Raw genomic sequence first — 15,308 nt, 5'->3', positions numbered from 1 at the left:
CTCTGATGACTTCCTGTCTCCTGCTGCTCTGTGAGTGTCTCATCACTCCAGGCCCTTCCCTTTAGATGGCTCACTGGTCTCAAAGGGCCCTCCTGATGCAGCTTCCTGAGTGCTGGCCACCACAGGAGTACTTCACTATGCCCAGCTCCACCTGTCCCTCTGTCAGGTCCAAGAACCATTCTGCCAGTCTCACATGTGCCTCTATATGCACAGATGTGTTCTAAGCACCTCTGCCAGCAACCTGACCTTGTGGTATGATCATGTGGTTATGTGTTTAGCAGATAATTAGGACCTACTTTCAGATGATTTTAAGAAACTCTGGTTTATGGCTGGGATGCAGCTCAGTGTCACAGTGCTTGCTGGTATGAACTAGGCTCTGTATTCCATCCCCAACTTCACAAAAAGAAAAAAAGGGGCTGGAGAGATGGCTCAGTGGTTAAGAGCACTGACTGCTCTTCCAGAGGTCCTGAGTTCAATTCCCAGCAACCACATGGTGGCTCACAACCATCTGTAATGAGATCTGATGCCCTCTTCAGGTCTGGATGAAGATAGCGACAGACAGTGTACTCACATATAAATAAATAAATCTTAAAAAAAAAAAAAAAAAAAAAGAGCCAAGTATGGTGGTGCAGACTGGTAGGCAACAGCGGCACTGGCACGCACACACACCATGCACACGCACACGCACTCGCGCGCACACACACGCACTCGCGCACACACACGCACTCGCGCGCACACACGCACTCGCGCGCGCGCGCACACATACACACACACACAAACTCCCCCACCACCACCAAGTCTACATTTCTTAACACAGAGCCCTGATCACTGGAGCAGTTAGGTCACTCTGTGAGAACGAGGGACCAGCTCCTAAGCTCTGAGACTTGCTATCTTTAGACTTTTATTTTCCTCTTCGTGTTATGTGAAATTAAACACAAAGTTTTCTTAGACATGCTAGGCTTCTTTCTTTCTTAGTTGAGGACAGAGTCTCAGTAAGATGGTCTTACTTGGGAACCCAGGATAGTCTCCAAGTCACTACACAACCCAAGTAGATCTCAAATTTGCAATGCTTCTGCCTCAGCCTGTGAGTGCATGGCTGGTATTATGGTATACATCACCAATGCTTGGCCATCTTTAGGTTTCTTCAGTGGAAATCTTATTAATGTATAGTCATCTATTACTACAGGAATTTTATTAACAATAGAGATATATTAACATGCATCAACCTAAGGACAGCAATGGTAAATCCCTTTCATCCCAGCACTAAGGAGGCAGAGACAGGCAGAACTCGGTGAAATACCAGGCCAGCCAGGGCTACATGGTGAGACCATCTTTAACAAAACAAAACCAGGGCTAGGAGCCTTTACTCCTCTATGAGGTATGTGGGGGAGGGGGATGAGGTGGGGGAAGTAGGGGTATGTGTGAACAGGGCTAGGGAAATAAGTTTAGTAGGTAAGGGTGTTTGCAGGATAAGTATGAAAGGAAAGAATCAACTTCACAAGTTGTCCTCTGACTACACACACACGCACCCACACACACTATAATAATTTTTCTAGAACAACAAACCAGCTCTTTAATTACTACAGCTATTTCCTATAACTTGATTTGAAATTCAAGGGTGCAAACTTTAACAATGTAGTAAAATGTTAGCAAAGAAAAACAACAACAACAACAACAACAACAACAACAACAACAACAACAGCCCAAGATATTGAACCTTGATTTAATTAAAATCCTACAGAAGAGGGGCAGAGAGAGGGCTCAGCAGTTAAGAGCACTTGGTGTTCTTACAGAAGACCTGGGTCTGGCTCCTGTCACTCACAGGACAGCTTACAACTACCAGGAACACCAGTTTCAGGGGCTCTAATGCCCTCTTCTGACCTCCACCGGTGTTAGGCATGTGGGTGGTGCACAGGCACACACAATGGCAAAGCACTCATACACATAAAATCTTTGAGAGATTCATACATCTTTTTAAAAAAAAAATCACACTCAGCAAGTAAAGTCGTCTGCCGCCGCCAAGTCTGATGGCCTGAGTTCAATCCCTGGGACCTACATGGTGGGAAGGAGAGAACCAATTTTGACAAGTTGACCCCTGACCCCTGTGCAGGATATGGTATAAACAGCTCAACTAAATAAGTAAGTAAATATATAATCTTAAAAGTATAAGTATATAATCTTAAAAGGAATCCTTCAGCATTGGCGGGGAAAGGAACAGGGAAGGAGAAGCTATGTGTGGCATTAGCAGTGCGCACCCCTATTTCAACATTCTGGAATAACCCCCAAGTATTAGCCGTAAAGGACACTGGGCCAGCCGTTGTTTCTTAAGATGATTTTCACAACTGTAAAAAACATCATTCTAGGAAAATGCAAAAGAGTTAGCACATTCCTTTCTGGTGAAACCAACACAGAGGCTCCACGATGCTACCCAGTGGTACATTCCTAAGTTATTCCCTCTCTGAACAAGTCTACTGTTTACTCGTGAACCAGGTATCACTCTTCCAAGCAAAATGATCTGAAATTCCTGCAGCTCAAACCCCGCAGAACTCTCAGGGAGCGCCTGTGGGAGCCCTGCTGGCATGAGTCTAGTCTGAGTTTCACCTTGACTTTTCTTTTCCCTTCTGCTGCCACAGAGCCTTTCTACCTCCTTGTCCTCACTCAGAAAACTCCAGTGCCCCACCTGCCTTGCTCAACTGCATTTAGACCTGAACCTGGGAAATATCACCTATCAAGGTCCAGGGACACTGTAAGTTCAGGCTCCTGACTCCCTCAGGTACCTACCCTGTCCACAGAAATCCCTTCTGGTGCCTTCTTTACCACCAGTTGATTCACTGAGACAGAGCTGTGGCCCAGGTCTTCTGCTGCTCTCTTCTCCAAGAGAAGGAACTGTATTAATTTACTAGTCCTGTCTCCTACTTTCTAACACAGACTTTAAAAGGGCAGTTCATAAGCTTCACCTGGGTCACTGACATGTTTTCGTCAACATGTATGATTGGATTTTATCACAATACTTTTTTGTAAACTGAAGTTGTAAACCCTGAGGTTGGGGTGGTGGGTGGAGGGGAGATGGTGAATGCTGAAGATTTGACATCTACTGGTTGATTCAAGCTTGATTTTAGAGAGTTGACACTATAGATCCAGGGAAAATTATGTCCACCAGTATCTAACAGCATTCTTTTAACCACAGGCAAAGCTTTTGAAATGTATTAATTAAGCAGAACACCATCAAACCACTATCAAGTCGGTGTCTGGCACCTGTGTCAGCCTAGCCACCTCAAGTTCCCAGCAAGGTATCTGCAAACTCTCTTGTTTCCCTCCTTCCTTTCTTTCTTTCTTTCTTTCTTTCTTTCTTTCTTTCTTTCTTTCTTTCTTTCTTTCTTCCTTCCTCCCTCCCTCCCTCCCTCCCTCCCTCCCTCCCTCCCTTCCTCCCTAATGCAGTCTTGCATGGATTTACAGTGATCCTCTTTGCCTCTGCCTCAGGAGTCCTGGGACTGTGGGTGTGCCACCAGATCCAGATGACTTATGACTGTCTTTTGTTCTATGAAAATTTATGTAACAGCTTCTATGTTAAGACATGTTATTCAGTGGTATACACCTTTGATTCCAGCTCTTGGGAGGCAGAGTCAGGCAAATCACTCAGTTCTAGGCTAGCCTGGTTCAGGATGGCCAGGGCTACACAGAGAAATCCTGTTTTCAAAAACAAACAAACCAACAAGCAAACAAACAAGCAAACAAACATGTTCTTCAGGGCAGTCAGAATGTATACTTCAAAGGCCACAGCCGCATCTGCCACAGAGTAATCCTCTCGCTCCCTTTGACAGCAGTGTTTTTAAACTACATAGAACATACATGGAATTAAAAATATAAATTTGCACCCCACCCACCCAATGGGTTAAGTTCTCTCCAGGTTTCCTAACTTCTCACACTGTCTTAATTCTAATACTGCTAGGCTGAAACATCATGACCAAAAGTAGCATGGGAAAAGGAGCTTACTGGCTGACATTCACTGAACCACAGTGACCCAGGAACACTAACATAGAACTCAAACCGGGTGGGGATCTGGAGGCAGGAGCTGGTGCAGAGGCCATGGAAGGGCGCTGCTTACTGGCTTGCTCTCTATGGCTTGCTCAGCCTGCTTTCTTATAGAACCCAGGACCACAGCCTAGGGATGACACCACCCACAGCAGGCTGGGCCCTCTCCATCAATCGCTAATTAGGAATATGACCAACAGGCTTACCTACAGCCCAATCTTACATTTTCTCAATGGAGGTTCCCTCCTCTCAGGTGACTTTAGCTAGGGTCAAGTTGGCATAAAAGTAGCCAAGGACACAGCTTGCCTTTGAAGCTCAAGCTAAATCAAATTAGTATGGAGGCTGTTGGATATCACTCACAGTCTCTGTACTTGCTTCATTTACATTCTAAATTTCCCTTACCCCCTCCCCACAACAGGCCCCACACACCCTCTCTACCTCTGACGATTCCCTCCATGCTCTCTTTCACTCAAGGAACTTCTGGAGACTGCACGTTCCAAACTCCGTGGTTTTGCCCAAGCTCTCTCTGTCTTTGCCCCACTCCTTCCCTCGGGGAACCTTGCTGACAAGAAACCTTTCCTTTTCTCATTACTGTAATGCTTTGGACACACAGAAACTGCGGCATGAATTACGCTGCCCTGTTTCCTTGGAAATCTCTCTACTACGTTACAGGAACCTTGAGGTTAAAGGAACAGCCACACACTGACTCCCTCGTGGGTAAGCTGTTCCTTAATTCCTGACCGCTAGCTAGCCGTGGTACATGCCCACACCTCCCAGCACTCAGGAGCAGAGGCCGGAAGATCTCTAGTTGTAAGCCAGCCAGGGCTCCACGGCAAGTCTTTCCCTTGAAAAACTAAGTAAATACAAGTTTTAGAATTTGAGTATCTGGCAGCCTCACCACCACCAGGCCAAAGAATACGAAGCGTCCTACCAGGGTTTAAACTACCTTAAATCTACTTCACTGGGACCCAGCCCACCCCGCCTATGTCAAGCTCAGCCTCAAGACGGTGTTCCTTTCACTGCTGGCTGTCGCTCTGCCTTCAAATGACCCATCCAGGAGTTTCAGACAACTTTTCCCCTGGCCAAACCCTGAATACTCCCTCCCAAATATCCAAGGTCTTGAGTCAAGCCAGAGCGCTTCCCAGCCACTGTATCTCACAAGGAACCATGACATGTTCTGGTCATGATATTCTACTTCATATTTGGTTTTTGCCTTCTATAACTTTGTTAATAATGAGGTGACTAGAAATCTCCAGGGCTTTTCAAAGTCCACCTGCAGCACTGCCTCCCCCAGCACACAGCCCTGGGCAGTCAGTGCCTTGCTCCAGCCTCCTCAGGCACTATAGCTCCCACTGATTACTGGAGGCCATTCTCATGGCTGGAACAGAAAACTCAATTCTGAGAGCCAGAGCAGCCCCCCCCCCCAACTCCCCTTCACACACAGCAGCAGCAGCTCCCGTTTTCTTCTTTGGCACCAGGATTGAAGCTTCAAAGCACTCTACCACTGAGCTGGACCCCTTGATCCCCTTTTATGAGAGTTTAAAGAGGTAAGCTTTAGACTTTTCTTGGGCTGGGGGTGTAGCTCCACAGAGTGTTTATCTAGCATGTACAGGGCTCTGGACTTGGTCCCCAGCACTATCAAAAAAGAAAAGAAAATCTTTGGTTTGTGAGGCTGGGTTCCTCTGTGTAGCCCAGGTTGGCCTCAAACCACCACCTTCATGCCTCAGCCTCCACAGTTCTGGGACTATAAGATATATATGTTCTACCATGACCACCCAGCTAAACTCTTCTTTGCTGTATTTCCCCCTTAATGCCATTTCTCCTTATACCAAGTTAATAGTTCCCTTTCCCTCAAAAGAGAAAAAAAAAAATAGTCAAGTCAATTACACTGCCCTTTGCAGTCAATGCTTAAACAAACGTCAAGGGAAAGGAGACGGAATCTCTTGTAAGTGGGAAGGTTACATTATGAGTGATACACGTTGAGAAGATAACTTGGCAGGTGACATTACTATTACCAATACACCATATGCCACACCCTTCCTATCAGCTGTGCTAAACTGTGTGGCACTGACAGACAGACCAGAGAGAACCCGGGTGGAAGGACTAGTAGAGACAGACTTTTCTGTAAAGTGAGGGAAGCATTTTCTACCTCTAGGGTGTCCAAAAAAAAAAAAAAAAAAAAAGGTTGTCCAACACAAAGCCAGGGCAGGGCAGGATAGCCTGCTGTGGAAGTCTAAGACCGTGTTTACCATATCCATCAGAAAACAAGATGCTGGGGCCAGAGAGATGGCTCAGTGGTTAAGAGCACCAACTGCTCTTCCAGAGGTCCTGAGTTCAATTCCCAGCAACCACATGGTGGCTCACAACCATCTGTAATGAGATCTGATGCCCTCTTCTAGTGTGTCTGAAGACAGGTACAATGTTACTCATAATTAAATACATCTTGGGGGGAAAAAAAAGAAAAAAGAAAACAAGATGCCTGTAACCTAGAGGCTGACGGACTGCTGACCCAAGGCAGCCAGGCACCACAGCAAGCCTGTCTCGAACTGTTCTCTCAGAGTTCAGACTGACAGGAAGCCAGCCAGGGTGCAAGAAGGAGCTCCTGAGGGAGGATGACTTTGCCAGGAGCAGGCAATTAAAAGTGACCAAGCCTGAAGGGACACTACCAGAAACAATAGAGTTAACTACAGCAAGGGCCAGGGAGAGGAGAGGAATGAGTGTCTGGTGAACACTTAAAGTGACAAGCCTCAGGCATGTTTTTAGGCCTGGGTAGTAAAAGAGTGGGTGCAAGGAGTTAAACACAGGGAAGTCAACTTAATCCAACACCAATGGGTTCAGCCTGCGGAGAATCACACAAATATGCACCTTACAGCCTACACATGGCAAACACAAGCGTTTGTTTGTTTTTTAAAATTAAATCTGGAGCTATAACCACTCAACAGTAATGGGAAATTTGTGGTGTAGGACACAAAAAAGGCTCCGCAGGGGCTGGGGATTTAGCTCAGTGGTAGAGCGCTTACCTAGGAAGCGCAAGGCCCTGGGTTCGGTCCCCAGCTCCGAAAAAAGAAAAAAAAAAAAAAAAAAAAAAAAAAAAAGGCTCCGCAGAGCTTAACTGTTTAACAAGCATCGCCGGGGCTGGAGAGATGGTTCAGCGGTTTAAAGCATGGACTGCTCTTCCAGAGGTCCCGAGTTCAATTCCCAGCAACTACACGGTGGCTCACAACCATCTATAATGGGATCTGACATCTTCTTCTTATGTGTCTGAAGACAGCTACATTGTACTCACATACATGCATAAATACATCTTTTAAAAAAAATTGCCCATGTGCTAGAATCAGATACATTACCCACGAATTCTGGTGCCTTGTAGGTAGGAAAGTTTGGAGAAAAGTGAGTAGAAGGTGTTTAGGAAGCTCAAAACAGGGGACTTTGAGACATTGGTGACTTCAGACCGAGAGAAGCAGAGAGGGGCTTTCTCCTAAGTTCCCAGATCTGACACTCCTAAGACCACAGAAGAGGAAACACCACCTTATCCCTCAACTTCCTACTCCTCCCCTGTAGCTTAAGATGCTACACAATACGCCTTCAGCCTTCTCCTACCCACGGCTTGTAGATCTCTCTTGCATAGAAACATAATTAAATTGCCCTTTCTCCAGACAACCTGTAGACTATCTGACTATTTCACTGATTCAATGAGATTATGGAGGCATAAGTGCCTTCGCGGTCATATTTTGCTATTTTCTGACGAGGGGGAGGGGCTGATGGCGGTGTTGAATCTGAAATACTGATTATACACACACAAGGTGAGTCACCGCTTAGTTTCAGTTTCTCCAGTTGTTCATTTGATAGAAGGAACAAGCCTCATCAAAGCATATTTGGTTCGCCGGATTTTTAAAGCCTGCGTTATCCCTTTTGTGGTACTCGGCTGGAGTGTCAGATGTGTAACAACCATCATATAATCGTAGAACATCAACAATACAAGAATAATATCTTTAACGCAATTACTAAATATCCTACCTCTAAAATGTCTTCTCATTACTTATCATTATGCTGTCCCCTCCTGATTTCCTAGAGGGTCAGGCCTAAGATTCCCAAAGGGTTTAGAAGCCCTGAAGTGGCGGCCTGGAGGGTGAAAACCAACCGGGAGCATCGAGCCTTGCGCACATCCAAGGGACAGGCGGACCGAGCGCGAGCCCGCGCAGCGCGCGTGCTCCGAGGCCTGATCGCTCTAATTCTGCGCACTTCGAGAGGGACTACCAGTAAGGGAGATGCTCTCGCAGCGCCCTTTACAAATAGGGACACCGAGGCTCCCGGGACGAACATACTACGCCCCGCCGCCCGTGCGAGCCAGGCTGGACTCACCTTGGCGCTGTGCACCGCCTCCTGCGCGCCGCGGAGCTGCAGCCAGATGCGCGCAGGCAGCGGCTCCTCCGCCCCGAGGGCGCCGAGCACCGCCAGGCCAACGCCGAACAGAGCCTCGATGCGCCCGCGGCTCCGCTCCAGCAGCGCCGCCTTCTCGGCGGGCGCCGTGAACTCATCCAGCACTACCCGGGCCGCCATGGCGGGCGCGGCCTCCCGGGACGCCGGGGGCCAGCGGCGGCGACGCCCCCTCAGCGTGCCGCCGCTGTACCGAGCCGCTCAGGAGGCGTGGGCCGTGCCGGCCTCCTCGCCCGCCCGCCCGCAGGCCCCGCTACACCATCACGACAGGGCCGCCGCAGCTTAGCAACTGCAGGCAGAGACACCCCGCCGCCCCTCTATCCCGCTGCCGCCGCCGCCGCCGCCGCCGCCGCCGCCACGCATGCGCTTAGCCCGCCGCCGTCATTGAAGCTCGCCGCCCCGTCGCGAAGGGTGCGTTGGTAGGCTGAGGGCGACGGAAGTCGACGCCACACGCTGTCACCATATTGATTGTGGGCAAGCGTCGGCAGGCAAGGACTGGGTGGCCATATTTAATGAGGGCCTGATGCCTTTGGGCATCTAGTAAATGGAAGTTTCTGGTTTTACATTGATAGGCGGATGGTGATCCTTCTTTTTACTTCCTTCCCTTTCCCCTTTTACTCATTTCAGAAAAAGGAAAATTGTAACAGGAAAAGAAAATGGGACTACCAGCAGAGAGTTGAAAGGCTAAGAGTGTTGAAAGGCTAAATTGCTGGTCTAGTGTCAATTACTGTAATCCCAGTAGGGTCGGGGAATGAGGAAGGCAGATAGCCATAGCAGAAGGCAAGCCTGAGGTACATAGATCCAGACCAACTTGAGCTACCGAGTGAAAACTCGTCTCAAAAAAAAACCAAACGAGAGATGTCTCGGTGGTTAAGAGTGCTTCTTGGGTACTCATGAGGACTGGGAGTTTGGTTTGGATCATCAGTCATGTAACCAGCCAGGTAAGAGAGCCAATCTTCAACCCCAGCTCCAACGGAGACCTGAGGGCTTATTGGCTTGCAGCTTAGCTGACAAAAGGCAAAAGGGGAGGCACAGATTCGGGGAGAAACTCTTCCTTGAAGGAGTAGATGACATGACATGGTAGAGGAGAATGACATGGTAGGGACCTGAAGGCCCCTTCTAGCCTCTGCTTAGAGAGATGCTTTCCATTACACACTTATGTTCATACATTCACACACAAGTATATACATAACTCTATAATAAATTCATTCAAAAAAAAAGTTGGGAGTGGTGTCATACACCTAAAATCGTAGCAGCACATAGAAAATTGAGGGTAGAGTATCAAGTCTTCAAGACCAGCTTTGGCAAGAGCCTGACCCAACCTGAGAAAGCCCTATGTTCTGTCCCTTGATAGTTCCTCTATTCTCTCCCACTCCCTTATCCATGTTCACGGCCAGTCTGCTTTCCTTTTTCTTCTTCTCTGGACTCTCCAGACACCTCTTACCCACAAAAGACAAACAAACAAACAAACAAAAAACCCCAAATACCTTCTCCTAATAGCCCAGATAAGCAGTTTGTTTGTTTGTTTGTTTGTTTTATCTTTCCCTTGCATACAAGAAAGGTAAAAGGCAATTTCAACGGGTTATTTGTGTTGTCTGAGAGGCACAAATTAACAGGGATTGGTGGGCTCACTCATTTTCATACTGTGGGACTAGGGCAAGTAAACCCAAATCCTTCTTCAAGTCTGTTTTCCTGTCTGTTAAGGCAGAGGCATCACTTGACTCCATGCTTCCCAGACGTACGTTTTCTTGAATCCTTGAAGACAAACTGTGAAAGAGAAAGTGTTGCTTTCTGCAGATGTCTTTGCCACTCTACGGGTTCATCTTTTCCCCACACTTTATCCCTCCAGTTTCACTCCCTATTACTAGGTAGGAGAGAAAGAAATAAGAAGAGGAGAAGGAGGAAGAAAGAGAGAGAGAGAGAATATCTAATTTCTTTCCTTTTGTTTCTTCTTTGAGAATAACTACTAAGAAACAGTAACCAACCCCACCTCCTAGAGCTCCAGCACTTATGGACTCTCTGAGAAGTTCTCAGGATTCCAATGTGACCTCCTTCCCCTGGGCTGAGTATCTTGAATATAGTAAACAGGTCTAATAGGGATGTTGCTTAGCTTCTTCGTGTTGTGATTCTTCCCCGCTGTGGTAAGCAATGGTAAATAGTTCTATTGTGACAACACAATTCCAACACAGTAAATGCTCATTAAATACTAGCTATCATGTAAGGATCTAGTTCATTATCAAAATTAACCAGAAAAAAAATTACTCCATCAGCTAAGACTAGTAATACATCCAAACCCACATAATGGGGGAAGTGGGAGGAGAGCCACCAGTCTATCAACCCTGCCTGAGATTTCCGAGCTGAGCTCAATTAAGCTCTAGGTTCCATCCACCTTGATGGTATGCCAGTCAATTCTCTAGAAGTTCCAGCTTTCTGTCTGCATTCCCAAAGACTCTGGTTTCCTGGAAGCTGTCCAGCGCATCCTGGGAACGATGCAGTATTAACAGTCAGCACCATTTATGTCGGACTACGACAGCCTTTGATCACCTTTGAGCTGCCAGCTTCCACGATTACCTTTTTGGATTCTTGAGACAGGGTCTCTCCACATAGCCCTGGTTGTTATGGGGCTCAGTATGTCGATGAGTTGGCCTCGAACTTGTAGGGATCTGCCTGGCTGTACCTCCCAAAGCTGGGCTTAAAGGCCTGCACCACCACACCCACCCGACTCTGGCTTCTAGTCTTCACTAATGGAAACATTCTTGGTGGGGGAGGGGAGGGATGCAAACTAGCTATTGCTGCTGGATTAGGAAACGTTCAAAGTATCAGATTTCATGGCAACCCTGCATAGGTTTATTACAGCCACACCGAACTGCGGGCCTGGGAGCCTGTACCACTTGTGTGCCTCTTAGAGGGAGAAAGGAAAGAAAGCTCGAAACTCATTAGAGCTAGAAATGGCAATGGGGAGGGTTGGTGAGAGGGATTACCCCAGATAAAATCTCTCAGGGGTCCAGGCTGCTGGGGTTTTCCATGGTTCAGAAACTCAGGCAGGTGTTCTCCTGGTGCCTTACCAAAAGATGACTCAGCACCGGGAAGAGAAACACTGGGCTTGCAGACAAGCAGCTTCCTCTTCCCTCTGGGCTTTTCCCCTGGTGTCCACACAACCTGCAGTCTTGCTCCATCAAGTCAGTTCTGGGATTGGCTGAGGCAGACCAGGTGGTAAGTGTGACCTTGCTAGTCTATGGTGGGCAGAGCCCAGTGTTATCAACACAGCTGTTATTTCCTTAGTTGTACTCAGTGGAACTGCTATTGTTCATGGTTTGGGTAGGGCTTCCCCGCAACACTGTTCTCGTATGTTACTTCCCTGCCAGAATATTTTTCACTGCTTAGTTTTAAGGAGTGGGGAGAGACTAGTTTTCCAAGGCACAAAACAGCACCCTCCTTTCTGGGCTCTACAACAGCAGAAGTAGCTGAGCTTGAGGGTACACACCTGTAATGCCAGCATTTGTGAAGCTTGAGGGTCAAAGTTCAAGGTGTACTCAAAGAGTCGCTGAGTTGGAATGTCACTGAATATCTACAGCTTTTTGGTATTTTTCTCCTAGTTAGAACCCTTCTCTGTGTTTGTTCAGCATTCCCCTTTGAGAACCTCTCTTGCTTTTCTGAGTGTGAAGAACAAGAAGGGAGGGAAGGGAGGGAGAGACAATGTTAAAGCAACTCCCTTGCTTCATTGCTTCACACAGCCTTTAAACCACAACTTCCTCAGTCGACCAGCCTTGCCTGCCTGCCTGGCCTTGCCAGCCCCGGACATGGTGGGATGAGATCTTTCGGAATGCAGATTCCAGACTCTACTGTGTTTTGTTCTAAACTCTGTGAGAACCACATGTAATACTGTGGCACAAATCACTTACTCATTTTTCTCTGTCGAGAAGGGCAAGTAGTTTCCCTCACTGCTCCTCAGACAGGTAGCCTCTGAAGGAACATAGCTCTCTCAGCTTCCTCCACATGTCAGTCATCCTCCCCCAGAGCAGGAGGAAGATCTTTGAGATGGTGACTTTCTGGGAAGCTCAGTGCTGTGTCACAGACACTGACTTCTAGGAAAGAGTCAGTATATTGTTAATAGCTGCCTGTGGTTGGCATCGTGCCAGTGACTGGTAACATGTGTGGACATCCGTCACACCCTCTAATATCACTTTTATCAGTAATAAATGTTAAATCTTAAAAAAAAAGTTTTAGAGGGTAAAGAGATGGCGCAGATGTTAATAATAGCACTTGCTCTTGCAAAGGACCCAGTTTGATTCCCAGTATCTACATCCTCCGCTCACGGGAATGACTCAAGTTCCAAGGAAGTCAGTGCCTTCCTTGGGCACTAGCCACAGGATGGGTGCACATACATACATACATTCAGGCAAAACACCCATACACATAAAAATAGCTAAGTTATCTTAGGGATGGAGAGATGGCTCCGTGGTTAAGAGTACCGACTGCTCTTCCAGAGGTCCCGAGTTCAAATTCCCAGCAACCACGTGGGAATTTACAACCATCTGTAATGAGATCCGATGCTCTCTTCTGAAGACAGCTACAGTGTACTTCTATATAATTAATAAATCTTTTAAAAAGTCTTTATTTTAAATTACGTTATATGTGCATGTGAGTGCAGGTACTCTTAGAGGCCAGAGGTGCCAGATCCCCCAGAGCTGGAAGTATAGGCAGTTAAGACCTTTTTGGACATGAAGGTTGGGAACCAAATTTGAATCCCAATAGTACACATTCCTAACTATTGAGGCATCTCTCTAGCCTCCACAATAGCATCTTGATCTCTCCCAGACATCTAGTACTGCTGCTGCTGCTGCTGCTGCTGCTGCTGCTGCTGCTGCTGCTGCTGCTGCTGGTGTGGATAAGAATAGACAGAGATTCAACCCAAGCTCCCACCACACCAGCTAAGGATTTTACCACTGAGTAACATCTCTGGCTTCTGCCCATTTGCTTTTATTCCTTAGCTTCTAAGTCAGGAGCATCAGAATGGGTGTTCATTGTTCACTGACCTCCTGAACTTCCCTTAGGAGATGAGGACAGAGAAGACATCGAAAGCCTTTCTACCCTGGAGCTAGCACAAGCAAGAAGAGATGATGTAGGCTGGAGAAATAGTGCAGCATGCTGTTCTTTCAAAGGACCTGAGTTCAGTTCCCAGCACCCATGTCTGGGAGCTTACTTGGCTATAAATTCAGGTTGTAGGGTATCCAAGGCTTCTGGCCTCAGCGAGCATCTGTATTATGCGTGGGCATACACCAATACACAATTTAAAATAGTGAAAATAAGTCTTATATTAACAAAAGAAAAGATACTATGCTATCATGGACAAATCCCTCATTCTTGGGCCGCATTTGCCTTGGATAATTGGCACTTGGTATGTCGCTCCCCTGCCAATCAATCTGATTTACAATGCTAAACAGATGTAAGATGCTGCTGGCTGGCAGTGTGTCTTCCTGGACCCTGGGTTTCTGTTGAAATTCACAGGGATGCGGGGTAGACATCAAGACTACAGCTGAGCTTCAACTACACACTGTATTAACCAGCTTGTTTGGTGCTCAAAAAATTGTATGCCACGCTATAGCCTTTGCCATGTTGGACTCGTTAGATCAGCAGTTCTCAACTTCTGGGTCATGACTCATCTGGGGCTAGAATGATCCTTTCACAGACAAGTCACATATTAGATATCCTATCAGATATTTACATCACCATTCATAACAGCAGCAAAATTACAGTTATGAAGTAGCAAGGAAAATAACTATGTTTGGGGGCTATCACAGCATGAGGTAAAGTGGCAGAGCATTAGGAAGGCTGAGAACCACTGCTCTAGATCAAGGCCTCCCTGCTTATTCTCCTCCCATCTCAGAGAAGCCCTTTCTCCAAAGTTTTCTACCTAATGGTAAACTTCAAACAAGGAACTCAGTCATGTGTCCTGTCTCCAGGAAAACTCATCTGCCAGGGAAGATCAAGCCTTTCACCGGAAAGGTCAAAGGTGGCAGACTTTGCTATCTATTCTGCTGATGGGCTGCTCTTTGGCAAATTTTATTACCCAAGAACCTCTCTGCTTAACAAGACATTCTGGCCCCAGGAACATACCTCACTGGAGAACTGTTTGACCAGCTTGCACTAGCTCTGTTACCAGTAATTGGAGAACTTGATCTAGGACTCAATCCCTTCTGGTCAGCTTCTGTAGTGGTTTGATGGACACTTTCTTTTCAGAGAAGCCTTTCCCCAAAAACATTAAAGAGCTGTAGCTCAGAGGGGCGTGCTTGTCAACATGTATCAGGCCTTGAGCTCAATTCCCAGCACTACTACAAAGTAGAACGTAACTCAGGAGTTGCTTACATTCTGGTAAACCAAGTCCCTCTACCACAGGTTCTAGCATCCCTGCTGTATTGTTCCTGGAGTTGTTAGGGTCACAGCCTATACTTGGTTAGCCTTGGCAAGTGAGGCTCAGCCACGCATGGTCATACAGTCATACGCATGGTCATGAGGCCATACGGGGACAGGAACACACACACACACACTCCTAGTCTCCTTTGGGATGTAGGTAGGGTTTTTAGTTTGGTTGGTTGGTTGGTAGGTTGGTTGGTCGGTCGGTTGGTTGGTTGGTTGGTTGGTTGGTTAGTGGGTTGGTTGGTCGGTTGGTCGGTTGGTTGGTCGGTTGGTTTGTACATTGGTTGGTTGGTTGGTTGGTTGGTAGGTTGGTTGGTTGGTTGGTTGGTTGGTGGGTGGGTTGGTTGGTTGGTTGGTTGATTGGTTGGTTGGTGGGTTGGTTGGTTAGTGGGTTGGTTAGTTGGTTGTTTGGTGGGTTGGTT

At 47.1% G+C, this 15,308-nt stretch overlaps 1 protein-coding gene across 2 annotated transcripts in view; it reads right to left on the bottom strand.

Annotated features, from left to right (window-relative positions):
• N4bp1 (Nedd4 binding protein 1) overlaps positions 1–8,834 on the bottom strand; it is a 50,754-nt gene extending 41,920 nt beyond the window's left edge. The window contains exon 1 of one of the 2 annotated variants that reach the window (XR_005496626.2): positions 8,395–8,834. Coding sequence is in view for 1 of the 2 variants with exons in the window: in NM_001305181.2 (NP_001292110.1) it covers positions 8,395–8,592 (198 nt within the window). In the remaining variant the exon portion in view is untranslated. The remainder of the gene's footprint in view (positions 1–8,394) is intronic. The other variant, NM_001305181.2, reaches the window with a different exon arrangement.
• Positions 8,835–15,308: the final 6,474 nt, after the last annotated feature.

The sequence above is a fragment of the Rattus norvegicus genome, chromosome 19, assembly GCF_036323735.1.
Source record: "Rattus norvegicus strain BN/NHsdMcwi chromosome 19, GRCr8, whole genome shotgun sequence".
NCBI lineage: Eukaryota > Metazoa > Chordata > Mammalia > Rodentia > Muridae > Rattus > Rattus norvegicus.
The sequence above is the reverse complement of the archived record's forward strand: the minus strand, read 5'-3'. Positions and strand labels throughout refer to the sequence as shown.